The following is a 14,373-nucleotide window of genomic DNA, read 5'->3' on the forward strand; positions in this document are numbered from 1 at the left end:
TTTCTAAATATGTCCTCTGGATGTCGCAATAGAAATTCTGGTAACACTTTAGTATGGGGAACATATTCACCATTAATTAGTTTATTAACATGTAAATTAGTAACATACTGGCTCTTAATTAGTCGTTATTAAGTACTTATTAATGCCTTATTCTGCATGACCTTATTATACAAGCAGTAAGCCATTAACTAAGAGTCTTCCCTCAATAACCTCAGAATTATTGCTTATTAATAACCCTAACCCTTTTATGTTCCTAGTGTCCAAATAACTCTTAATTAAGTCTTTGTTACTTAGAATATGTTCCTTTTACTAAAGAGTTACCGAAATTCTGTTAGGCAAGCAAATAGTTTATACCGGGGCGAGCAAGTATACCAAGGAAGAGGTACATGGTAAAGCGGGGCTGTGACTCCTCCCACTCGACCCAACATAAAACAAACAAGAGTAAAATAAACAATTGGTAACCCCACTTAAAATGCTGCATGAGACACTGCACATTGATATAGTTCTGTAAAGAATTGATTGATTGATTGATTGAAACCTTTATTAGCACAGTACAGTACATCTTCCGTACAATTGACCACTAAATGGTAACACCCGAATAAGTTTGAACTTGTTTAAGTCGGGGTCCACGTTAATCAATTCATGGAATAGTGTCTTCTGTGCAAATTTTAAGAAAGTGAACAGTGGAAATGACAAATTAGGTTATTTGATACATAAAATAATGTTTATTTATGCTTTATTTGTTTTTTGTATAATCCTAGATGGGCTGTGACTTAAAGTTGAATTGCTTTGTAGAAACACTGAGATGAAGTCTTAGTTCATTATGTTCTCTATGGTGTTTTTGAAACTGCACCATTTTTTCCCTCCAAATTTGCCACTAACTTGAAATGTTTTTAGAATGTGCTTGTTTTATTTTGGGCCGAAGTAAAACAAAGAAAACAATCTGAAGTTGTCGTAGTTGTATTTTTAAAGTAATTATGCCATGATTTTACCCGTCCGGCCCCCGTGGGAATAGATGGTTTTCCATGCGGTTTATTTATACACAATAATGTTACAATTCAGTGGATTATACTTTACATATTGCCTCACACAGGAGAGTGAGCAGGAACAAAAAAAGGGCCGCATGGATTTTGGAATGCCTTTTCCGTCCAATTTTGTTCTCGCAGAGGTCAGGTAGAGGAAAGAATACCCGGCACACAGGTGGTCCGAGGTCATGGAGGGAGTAAGGAAAGGGGGTTAGTGTATGTGTGTTGGCATGTGGAGGTCGTTCTTCCCTCCCATCGGGCTTTCAATTGGGCCTTTCTTGAGCTGCCAAAGCCAGAAGCAGAGCAGTTGAGTCTCCGGTCGCTTTTACAGAAGCCGTAGTTGAGCGGCGTCCAAAGACCACACGTTGGTATTGTGTTCCGTAAGCGGCGTCCCAAGGTTACCAGGCGAGCTGCTGTGCGAAGAGCAAATCAGCTGGCTTATATTTAGCCTTGCAAATGGCGCTCTGTGGATTATGTCTTGCGACTCTCCGGTTTCGTCTTCAGCGAGTGTGTTTGCGAGCATGACTGGGGCTCCGGTCCGTGCTATTCAGGTGAGGCTCCCAGTGTCGTGTTCTTCCGCACCGGCTCGTCTTCCAGGCATTTTTTCGCTCCCCCCTTGGCACAGCGAAAGATATTTACAGAGGTGAGGAGAGCAGCAAATCCACTTGTGTCAGGACGTGGGGACGACCAGTCCAGTCTCTTTAGGGGCGGGGGATCATGGATGTTCTGGCCTTAGAGGCAAAGAATGTGAACGGTGCAGAACCAGAGAAGAAGGCTGCGTCCAGGCCCAGACCTAAACCTCCAAAAAAGCCCAAAAGGATTGTGTACTTTGAGGTAGAGATTGTGGATGTTAAGACCAAGGAGAAACTTCTACTCCTGGACAAGGTGAGGATGCAAGTTTTTCTTTTTTTACGATGTACAATGATGTATATAAATATATATCATTGCATGCTGTTTGAAGTCCTTGACCCTAACGAACTAAGACAGCTGAAGAATAACAAGCATGTTGTAACGTTTATGGTTCCTTTTGGCTCTTTGTCACCTCCCAGGAAGACTTTCATGTCACAAGATAGCTTTGGACAAACGTGTGCCGAAGTGGCGTCCTCTCAGCAGCGCGATTAAGTCTTCCGACTGCAAGGATTCTGTAAAAATAGAAGAGCCGAATAAATGCTCGTTAATATCACAGCGATCTCTAGCTATCCTGCTAAGTGCTTATAATTAACAGCGGTGACATCACTACACTCATGTTGGGTTCTGCGAGGTAACGCCATGACATCCTTGCTAACCCTTAAGACGGAGCTGCGCAAATATTTTGACTCAGGGGCCACATTGAGAGAAAAACATGTGTCTGGGGGGCCAAGGTATGTAATAATAATAATAATAATAATAGATTTTATTTGTAAAAAGCACTTTACATTGAGTAATCAACCTCAAAGTGCTACAGTGTATAAAAATCAAAAATAAATACAAATAAAAACTAGAACAGCCAAATAGCTAAAACTAGTATGCATATATCTAAAAAAAGGCTTTTTTTAAAAAGAAGGGTTTTTAAGCCTTTTTTAAAAGCATCCACAGTCTGTGGTGCCCTCAGGTGGTCAGGGAGAGCGTTCCATAGACTGGGAGTGGCGGAGGAGAAAGCCCGGTCTCCCATTGTTCGTAGCTTTGTCCTCGGAGGTTGGAGGAGGTTAGCCTGTCCGGAGGTGTTGTGTGGAGGATTTGGGGGTGAGTAGTTCTTTGAGGTAGAAGGGGGGCATTTCCATGGAGGCACTGGTAAATGTACACATTTAGCTGTAAAAATCTGCTGTACAATATGTGTGTTTGGGTCCCCTTTTGTCAGGAACACTGATACCAAAAGTCACAATGTCCGATGGAGTTCTAAAAACGTCAGACAGACCACCTCAAAAAAATGGGAGTGGAATTTTACAGTTTTTTTACTGAATGGAAAACCCAAAATGTACATTAAAAATAAAGAAAGTGGGATTTACGATATTAACTATGAACAATAAAACACTGAATATTAACAACATATGAACATATTTTACTTCTCAGACCAAGCAAAACACAACAAAAATGTAAAAGACAGCAAACTATGAATGCAAAGTGCAATAAACACCTACAATATGATATATTATCACGTAAAAATCTGGTTTTCAGTTTTTTATGTTCGTAGTTGTCCACCAGATGGTGCTATATTTTCCCCATTCGAAGCATGCAGCAAAATGTATTTGATTGTTTACCACAAAGGTGCCTTGCTACTGGAATGATAACAGTGTGACTCACTAAAGATTTTGAAAAAGGATGTGTGTGTTTTATTTTGGTTGTCCTTTTTTTTCCCCTCTTAAAAAATGTGAAACTAAGTAATCAGAATCCTGGAAATATAAACTGTATTTGATATTTGATATTTAATCAATTAAAGCTGAATTAATTTACACAGATCGACATGTTAAAAGTGAAAATAAATATTATTATGTGATGTATTTTGCAACATTTTCTTTACCTAAAAATCTTCCCTACAACAAGTGAAAACAAATGTGCATTGTTGCACCGCTGTGGTCACAGGTGGAGCCAACCGCCACGGTTCTGGATATCAAGGCCCTTTTTCATAAATCATGTAAGTCAACAACATGACAAACTCACAAATGACTTCCAACATGACAACATAAACGCGCGCATTTTCAACAGATCCTAAGTGGCACCCGGCCAGACAATCCCTGCGCCTGGATCCAAGTACGAGCCACAATCCTATCTTTTGATTGGCAGGAGGTCATGTGATCTTGATTGGCTGAATGTGGTTTTCTTTCCTTTTCAGAGACTAAATGTCTCAGGGATGAAGAAGTTCTCCAAACCCTTCCTGTGGGAACCACAGCGAGCTTTTACTTCAGCGACCTCGGACCTCAACTCACATGGGGAACAGTGAGTCCACACACGTGCAGATGCGCCTCCTATATTTAAGCTACTAATATACAGTCTATAAAGACAGTATGGCCAACTAAACAACAGCCGGTATTTTTGCTATCAAGGATAAATGCAATTGCTGTTGTTTTGACGTTAATTTTTCTGCCGAAACCAATCCAATCCACTTTATTTATATAGCACATTTACACAACAAGAATGTTTCCAAAGTGCTGCACAGCCATGTTAAAAACAATATTATGCTACACCAATGACTGAATAAAAACAAAGAATAAATGAATAGAAAACCAATACAGAGACAATATAAAAAATAAATATGATTAAAAAACGATTTTTAAAGGGTAAAACCAATTAAAACCAAGCAAAATAATATGTCTACATATAGTTCTAAACATACTCCAGCTCATAAACACACCATAAAACATGCTTTTATTTCGTGCATGTGTAATTTTGCGACCGTATTTGATGCACTTTGCTGCTGCATTCATACAGGCTCGATAAAACGCACCCCACAGCACAAGAAATATAGGGATGTCCGATAAAGGCTTTTTTGCCAATATCCGATATTCCGATATTGTCCAACTCTTAATTACCGGTACCGATATCAACCGATACCGATATATACAGTCGTGGAATTAACACGTTATTATGCCTAATTTGGACAACCAGGTATGGTGAAGATAAGGTCCTTTTAAAAAAAATTCATAAAATAAAATAAGATAAATAAATTTAAAACATTTTCTTGAATAAAAAAGAAAGTAAAACAATATAAAAACAGTTACATAGAAACTAGTAATTAATGAAAATGAATGAAATTAACTGTTAAAGGTTAGTACTATTAGTGGACCAGCAGCATGCACAATCATGTGTGCTTACGGACTGTATTCCTTGCAGATTGTATTATTGTATAATATAGTATAAATATACACTTTTTATATTTATTTTTTAAATTTCTTTATCTTATTTTATTTATTAATTTTTTTAATACACTGTAGCACTTTGAGATTGTTTACTCAATATAAAGTGCTTTTTACAAATAAAATCTATTATTATTATTATTATTATTGATATATATTGATATAGGCAAGGCAACTTTATTTGTATAGCACTTTTCAAACACAAGGCCGACTCAAAGTGCTTCACAGACAACAAAGTGAAATGAAAGAAAATAAAAGCAAAATTAAAATGCAGACAATAAAAATAAAAACAGTGCGGACGCTAAAAGTTAAAAGATTAAAAGATTTAGCTGAAAGCTAAGGTGAACATAAAAGTTTTCAGTCTAGTTTTAAAAGTAGTCAGAGTTGGGGAAAGTCTGACATCTTCAGGAAGTTTATTCCAGCTATTTGTTGCATAGTGACTGAATGATGCTCTCCCTTGATTTGAGTTTACTCTTGGAACCGCTAACAGATTGGTCTCAGAAGATCTTAGTGATCTAGAGGGCTTATATAGTGGGAGCATATCAGTGATATACTAGACCATGTAGTGATTTATATGTGAGCAGGAGGATTTTCAAATCAATTCTCTGATGTACAGGGAGCCAATGTAAGGATTTAAGAATTGGTGTAATGTGCTCACATTTTTTGGTCTTTGTTAGAACTCTAGCAGCAGCGTTCTGAACAAGCTGTAGCTGCCTGACAGTTTTTTGGGGAAGACCTACAAGGAGACCATTACAATAGTCTAGCCTACTGGTAATAAAGGCATGTACAAGTTTTTCTAAGTCTTGAGCTGAGATGAGCCCTTTAAGTCTTGTTACATTTTTGAGGTGATAGTAGGCCGGTTTTGTTACTGATTTGATGTGACTGTCGAAATGTAAATCAGAATCTAAAATAACCCCAAGATTTCTGGCTTTATATACACTACCGTTCAAAAGTTTGGGGTCACATTGAAATGTCCTTATTTTTGAAGGAAAAGCAGTGTACTTTTCAATGAAGATAACTTTAAAGTATTCTTAACTTTAAAGAAATACACTCTATACATTGCTAATGTGGTAAATGACTATTCTAGCTGCAAATGTCTGGTTTTCGGTGCAATATCTACATAGGTGTATAGAGGCCCATTTCCAGCAACTATCACTCCAGTGTTCTAATGGTACAATGTGTTTGCTCAGAAGGCTAATTGATGATTAGAAAACCCTTGTGCAATCATGTTCACACATCTGAAAACAGTTTAGCTCGTTACAGAAGCTACAAAACTGACCTTCCTTTGACCAGATTGAGTTTCTGGAGCATCACATTTGTGGGGTCAATTAAACGCTCAAAATGGCCAGAAAAAGAGAACTTTCCTCTGAAACTCGACAGTCTATTCTTGTTCTTAGAAATGAAGGCTATTCCACTAAATTGTTTGGGTGACCCCAAACTTTTGAACGGTAGTGTATATCAGAATCAGAATCAGAATCAGAATAGTTTTATTGCCATTGTTTGAGAACGGGTTCACAAACTAGGAGTTTTTCTTGGTGCAAACGTGCGACATAAAACACATATAACACATATTTGGTATAAAAAGAGCTGTGACTGAGCTATCAGATAGACTTGGAAGGGATTCAAGGAATTCAAGGAGCTGCTGTTAGGAGTTCTTGTTCATTTGCCTGATGGCTGAGGGGAAAAAACTGTTCAGGTGGCGGGAGGTGTGGGTCTGGATGGAGCGTAGTCTCCTGCCTGAGGGGAGAGGGGAGAATAGTGTGTGTCCAGGGTGAGAAGAGTCAGCTGTGATCCGACCCACACGCCTCCTGGTCCTGGAGGAGAACAAGTCCTGGAGGGATGGGAGCTTGCAGCCAATCACCTTCTCCGCAGCACGTACGCTGCGTTGCAGTCTATTCTTATCCTGGACTGTGGCGCCGGGGAACCACACTGTATAACACATATAACGTAGGAAGCAGAATATTAATAACAGAAAGAAACAACCCTTTTGTGTGAATGAGTGTAAATGGGAGAGGGAGGTTTTTTGGGTTAGTGCACGTCCCACTGGGAGGAGGCCCCCCGGCAGGCCAAGGACCAGATGGGGGGATTACATCTCCTCTCTGGCCTGGGAACGCTTCGGGATTCCCCAGGAGGAAGTCGCAAATGTTGCTCTGGAGAGAGAAGTCTGGGGGTCTTTGCTGGAGCTGCTGTCCCCGCGACCCGATTCCGGATAAGCGGTTGAAGATGGATGGATGGAGTGCACTAATTGTAAGTGTATCTTGTGTTTTTTATGTTGATTTAATTAAAAACAAACAAAAAAAACAAACGATACCGATATTTAAAAAAAACCGATACCGGTAATTTCCGACATTACATTTTAAAGCATTTATCGGCTGATAATACCGGCAGGCCGATATTATCGGACATCTCTAAAGAAATTTAAACAAAAATACACAGAATGACTGAAAAAATGACTGATTATTAGCTTTGGACCAACAATCACGGAGAAATTGTGACTTTTGTGTAAAGTATGTTAACTGTTGTGGCTGCCTCCAATGTATTTGAGCTATGGCTGTGCTTTTAGACTGAGACAAACTATTATTACACCCAAAATCTTATCAATCAATCAATCAAAGTTTATTTATATAGCCCTAAATCACGAGTGTCTCAAAGGGCTGCACAAGCCACAACGACATCCTCGGCTTACAATGTCTACTCCCGTCTATTTGTAATTGTGTTTAAACTTTCTCTTTTGCTGTTACCAAATAGCATCATCCTAGTTTTACTGAACGGCGAACAACTAACGAGGAAGCGCCGCAAACACATAGCATCAGCCAAATTCGGGAGCAGTCATGGCGCCATGTAGTCATGGCCGTGTCTTTTGGTCAATCATTGAGATCGTCAGAAACCAGGTTGGCCGTACTCTCTCTATACACGACTCTGATATGCAGAAAGTATTGGCGCTGTCAAATGGTGTAATTTCAGGTTTCACGTAGCCTTAGTGTCCTTGTAAAACTGGTCAAGTTGGAGCAGAATATCCGACATTAATGTATTTTATTAATATGGGTAAGCGGTATAGAAAATGGATTATGAATTATTAATCACAAATTAAAGGAGTTAAGAAAAATCCCCATTTGTTTTTGTTCATTAAATAATTTCTGATCATTTCATTATCCTCTAAGCAACATTTAATAGATAGCTAGATTTATAACTATATTAAATCATTTATTTTTCAACTGTTTTAAATACTTTAAATTATAACATTAACATTATCATTTTATTTTATTATTGCAATATTATTATTATTAGAAATTATAATATGCAACACTTTAGAATGTATTATGGTATCCAAGTCATGATGAACAAAAAATACAATTCAATAAATAATTAAAACATTTTCAATTTCTGTTTGAATTAGAGATGTCCGATAATATCGGCCCGCCGATATTATCTGCCGATATATGCGTTAAAATGTAATATCGGAAATTATCGGTATCGTTTTTTTTATTATCGGTATCGTTTTTTTTTTTTTTTTTTTTTTAATCAACATAAAAAACACAAGATACACTTACAATTAGTGCACCAACCCAAAAAACCTCCCTCATTCACACAAAAGGGTTGTTTCTTTCTGTTATTAATATTCTGCTTCCTACATTATATATCAATATATATCAATACAGTCTGCAAGGGATACAGTCCGTAAGCACACATGATTGTGTGTGCTGCTGGTCCACTAATAGTACTAACCTTTAACAGTTAATTTTACTAATTTTCATTCATTACTAGTTTCTATGTAACTGTTTTTATATTGTTGTACTTTCTTTTTTATTCAAGAAAATGTTTTTAATTTATTTATCTTATTTTACAAATTTTTTTAAAAAGTACCTTTTCTTCACCATACCTGGTTGTCCAAATTAGGCATAATAATGTGTTAATTCCACGACTGCATATATCGGTTGATATCGGTATCGGTTGATATCGGTATCGGTAATTAAAGAGTTGGACAATATCGGAATATCGGCAAAAAGCCATTATCGGACATCCCTAGTTTGAATACAACCCTCAAAAGTAAATTGGCCACAGACACATATTTATTTATGTCGTTTTAGTATTTCTAAAAATGTATAATTTTTTCCATAAAGGCTTGCCACAGCCAGTCAATGGCATAATAATAATTCATTATTTAAGCAGCACTGTGGGGGGTTCGTTACTATTATCAATAAAAGTATAAAAAAAAGTAGAATAGGTAACCAACATGACTAAATATAAAACAAGTTATATTAGTCAAGCATATCAGTATGCGTAATAGTACACATACTATATTTACTACTAATAGGCTGGAAGGGGGCAGCCAACATGACTAGATATAAAAGAAGTTATAATATTAGTCAAGCATATCAGTATGCATAATAGTACACATACTATATTTACCACTAATATACGATTTGTTTTACCATAATACCATGTCGTGTGCATCTCCATTAGACGTGATTTAAGCACAACTCATATTTTGAGGCGTCCAGAAGCCTCACTTGTGACACCCGTCACATATCGTATGTAATAAAAGTCCATTTGGCTGCTTTGTGTTCCTCCTCCTCCGTCTGTCCTCTACGCCGGGACATCTAATCTCATGGCCTCATTTCTCCTGCTGGTGTTTATCCCCTTCCAGCCTCTCACTTGTCTCTCACTTTGTTCACCCTTTAGCCACTCGCTGCCTTCTCTGTCCTTACACTGCGGTGCTGGCTCCCTGCATGATGACGCCATTGTGTCCATTTCAGGTGTTCCTGGCAGAGTGTCTCGGCCCACTGCTCATCTATTTAATGTTCTACTTCCGCCTCCCCTTCATCTACGCTCCAAAATATGACTTTACCAGCAGCAAACACTGGGTGGTACAGTGAGTATCAACGTGTGTTTTTAGGAGGGGGTTGCAATACATAAACAAATAGATAAAAACATACCTTTTTTCCGCAGTTCTGCTTGCATCTGTCACTCCTTCCATTACATCAAGAGGGTTCTGGAGACACTGTTTGTCCACCGCATCTCCCACGGGACCATGCCTCTGAGGAACATATTTAAGGTGAGTCGGTTTGAAAGCACAACAAAATGGTAAAAAGATTGCTTAGCAATAAGCATGTGCCTATCCAAAATGTATGTGATCGCCATTGTCAAGTAATAAAGTTAAAAAGTTAAAGTAGCAATGATTGTCACACACCAGAGGTGGGTAGAGCAGCTAGAAATTGTACTCAAGTAAGAGTACAGTTACTTTAGAGATGTATTACTCAAGTAAAAGTAAGGAGTAGTCACCCAAATATTTACTTGAGTAAAAGTAAAAAGTATGTTGTGAAAAAACGACTCAAGTACTGAGTGACTGATGAGTAACCTGTTTGTTTCATGATGACGGCAACAAATAATGCACAAAAACATAAAAATAGCAATGAGCAAATTCAGAGCCAGGAATATCTCTTAAGCAACTAAAACAATAATATATATTAAATAATAATACATTAACATAAAAAAAATTAAGGCAACAATAACTTAACAGCACCATAAGCTCAGTAGGCAGAGATTACAAAGGAAAATAACAAGTTAGCCTTTACGCAAACCATAAACTGATAGGTGTGGGCTGCACCTGGGAACACACTGTGCACTTCTGATTGGGTGACCCATCACCCTTGTTCACCCCCTGGGAGGTGAGGGGAGCAGTGAGCAGCAGCGGTGGCCGTGCCCGGGAATCATTTTTGGTGATTTAACCCCCAATTCCAACCCTTGATGCTGAGTGCCAAGCAGGGAGGTAATGGCTCCCATTTTTATAGTCTTTGGTATGACTCGATAATACCTTTCAATGCAGATCATAAACGTAGATCTGGCCTATATTGTATTTATTATTTAGCAGCTACATACAGTATGTGCGTCCATACACAGTGTGGACTCGTCCCCCTAAATTAATAATAATCCCCTCCATTACGACAACTAAACTAGAATAGATAGAATAGAATGGACTTTATTGTCATAATATTTGCATATGACGAGATTAAGGACTCCAATTTAAGGTGCGGTAGTGGGAACTAATATGGGGTAAAAATAAATTACACAACAGGTAATAAAGAAAAAACTAACAATTGAAATAAACAGACTACTATCCAATAAAAATTATTAGAAATCCTGTACAATATACAAAACACTATAGAAATACAAAATACTGTACAATATACAGAACAAGACAAGATTACCGGAGTAATAAATAACAATCAGTGTCGGACGTATTGCACTCGAAGGGTAATATTGCACAGTAGGGTTATTAGGGTAGGATATTGTATAGGGGTGAATTATTCTTATAAGTTAGAGTTCAAGATGGTGACAGCTCTGGGAAAGAAGCTGTCTCTGAGCCGGTTTGTTCTGGCTCTGATGCACCTGTAGCGCCTGCCCGATGGTAGCAGGTGGAACAGGTGGAAGCCAGGGTGTGTACTGTCCTTAGTGATGCTTTTTGCTCTGTTGAAGCAGCGGGAGTTGTGTAAATCCTTCAGGGAGGGGAGGGGGCCGCCGATGATTTTTGGTGCAGACTTTATGACCCTCTGAATCGCCTGTTTGTCTGCTTCAGTGCAGCTGGCGTACCACACTGTTATGCAGTACGTCAGCAGGCTCTCGACAGCCGAGCAACTGTAAACCGAAAAACTACATTTCTCAATATCTTAAGTATCATTATCAAGTATTATCATCATTGGAGGGCGAGGCTAAACTGTTCTGTATTGGATATAAAAGCTCCAATTAATGCCTCTATTCAAAACATTTGAATTGTGTGGATATTTTCACCCCAAGGTAGCAGTGGCTGCCTTTGAACTGTATTGTTTACAGTCAGTGGTATTAATGCTGGCTCAGCAGTTTGCTCCTTACTACTATTCCAACATGGGGTGTGTTGCTTTTGTCAGAATTGTGGCTATTACTGGTGCATGGCAGCCTGGATGGCGTACCACATCAACCACCCTCTCTACACCACGCCTTGTAAGTGCAACTATCTTCTGTTTACACTAGTAGCTATTCCTTCACCCGCCTCTCCTCTTTCTATAGTTTACGGGCAGCAACAGGTCAATGTAGGACTTTACATGTTCTGGGTAAGTTGAAGATGAACATCCAGGTAGTTGATGTGTCACTGCTCACACTTTTCTTTTCTTTACCCGCACAGTTCTGCCAAATAGGGAATTTCTCCATCCATGTTGCTCTTCGTAACCTGAAACCACCAGGTAGCACATTCTGGAATACTACTGATACTACTACTACTACTATTTCTACTAGTACTACTACTACTTATACTACTACAACTATTACTATTAACACTACTACAGCCATTACTCCTACTATTACTACTACTACTACTAATAACACTACTACATATATTACTCCTACTATTACTCCTGCTACTAAAATTATTAATACTACTATTACATCTACTAGTACTAATACTATTTCTACTACTACAACTATTAACACTACTACAGCTATTACTCGTACTATTACTACTACTACTACCGGTACTACTATTAACACTACTGCATATATTACTCCTACTATTACTACTACTACTACCGGTACTACTATTAACACTACTGCATATATTACTCCTACTATTACTACTACTACTACCGGTACTACTATTAACACTACTGCATATATTACTCCTACTATTACTACTACAACTATTACTACTACTACTACTACTACTACAATTATTACTACTACTACTACCGGTACTACTATTAACACTACTGCATATATTACTCCTACTATTACTACTACTACTACCGGTACTACTATTAACACTACTGCATATATTACTCCTACTATTACTACTACTACTACCGGTACTACTATTAACACTACTGCATATATTACTCCTACTATTACTACCACAACTATTACTACTACTACTACTACTACAATTATTACTACTACTACTACTACCGGTACTACTATTAACAGTACTGCATATATTACTCCTACTATTACTACTACAACTATTACTACTACTACTACTATTACTTCTACTAGTACTACTACTATTTCTACTACTACAACTATTACTACTACTACTACAATTATTACTACTACTATTACTTATACTAGTACTACTACTATTTCTACTACTACAACTATTACTACTACCACAAGTATTACTACTAATATTAATTCTACTAGTACTACCACTATTTCTACTACTACTACAACTATTACTATTAACACTACTACAGCTATTACTCCTACTACTACTACTACTACAACTATTACTACTACTACAACAATTATTACTACTACTACTATTACTTCTACTAGTACTACTACTATTTCTACTACTACAACTATTACTATTAACACTACTACAGCTATTACTACTACTACTACTACTACTACTATTAACACTGCTGCATCTATTACTCCTACTATTACTACTACAACTATTACTACTACAATTATTACTACTATTATTACTTCTACTAGTACTACTACTATTTCTACTACTACAACTATTACTACTACCACAATGATTACTACTAATATTACTTCTACTAGTACTACTACTATTCTACTACTACAACTATTACTATTAACACTACTACAGCTATTACTACTTCTACTACTACTACTAGTAACACTACTGCATCTTTTACTCCTACTATTACTACTACAACTATTACTACTACTACAATCATTTCTAGTACTATTACTTCTACTAGTACTACTACTATTTCTACTACTACAACTATTACTACTACCACAATGATTACTACTAATATTACTTCTACTAGTACTACTACTATTTCTACTACTACAACTATTAGTACTACTTCTACTATTAACACTACTACAACTATTACTCCTACAACTATTACTACTAACACAAATATTACTATTACTATTACTACCATTGCTACTACAACTATTACTACTACCACAAATATTACTATTACTATTACTACCATTGCTACTACAATTGCTATTGCTTACTATTTAAATTTTCCTGAGGGAACTCTCCTGAAGGAATCAATAAAGTACTATCTATCTATCTATTACTACTACTACTACTATTACTACAATTACTTATGCTGCTATTACTACTACTAGTACAACTATTACTATTACTACTACTACTACCACAACGTCTAATACTACTACTACAACTACTACTGTTATTACTACTGCGGGGGAGGTGTGGCTCGGTCGGTAGAGTGACCGTGCCAGCAACTTGAGGGTTCCAGGTTCGATCCCCGCTTCCGCCACCCTAGTCACTGCCCTCGTATCCTTGGGCAAGACACTTTACCCACCTGCTCCAAGAACCTGCTCCAAGTGCCACCCACACTGGTTTTAAATGGAGCTCAAATATGTAGATAATGGCTTTCACTATGTAGAGCTGAGTCTCTAGAGAAAAGCACTATATAAATGTAATTCACTCACTTCACACTACTACAATTACTACTGCTACGATTACTACTAGTACAACTATAACTACTATTATTACTTCAACTATTACTACTACCACAACTACAATT

At 37.4% G+C, this 14,373-nt stretch overlaps 1 protein-coding gene across 3 annotated transcripts in view; it reads left to right on the forward strand.

The window, feature by feature from the left end:
- Nucleotides 1–635: 635 nt before the first annotated feature.
- tecra (trans-2,3-enoyl-CoA reductase a) overlaps nucleotides 636–14,373 on the forward strand; it is a 30,540-nt gene continuing 16,802 nt past the window's right edge. For 2 of the 3 annotated variants that reach the window (XM_062049859.1, XM_062049861.1), the window contains exons 1-9: nucleotides 636–1,910; nucleotides 3,585–3,636; nucleotides 3,708–3,752; nucleotides 3,835–3,938; nucleotides 9,613–9,728; nucleotides 9,806–9,911; nucleotides 11,761–11,833; nucleotides 11,900–11,943; nucleotides 12,015–12,072. In XM_062049859.1, the coding sequence (XP_061905843.1) occupies nucleotides 1,743–1,910; nucleotides 3,585–3,636; nucleotides 3,708–3,752; nucleotides 3,835–3,938; nucleotides 9,613–9,728; nucleotides 9,806–9,911; nucleotides 11,761–11,833; nucleotides 11,900–11,943; nucleotides 12,015–12,072 (766 nt within the window). In that variant the 5' untranslated portion in view covers nucleotides 636–1,742. The remainder of the gene's footprint in view (nucleotides 1,911–3,584; nucleotides 3,637–3,707; nucleotides 3,753–3,834; nucleotides 3,939–9,612; nucleotides 9,729–9,805; nucleotides 9,912–11,760; nucleotides 11,834–11,899; nucleotides 11,944–12,014; nucleotides 12,073–14,373) is intronic. The other variant, XM_062049862.1, reaches the window with a different exon arrangement.

The sequence above is a fragment of the Entelurus aequoreus genome, linkage group LG06 (assembly GCF_033978785.1).
Source record: "Entelurus aequoreus isolate RoL-2023_Sb linkage group LG06, RoL_Eaeq_v1.1, whole genome shotgun sequence".
Taxonomy (NCBI): Eukaryota; Metazoa; Chordata; class Actinopteri; order Syngnathiformes; family Syngnathidae; genus Entelurus; species Entelurus aequoreus.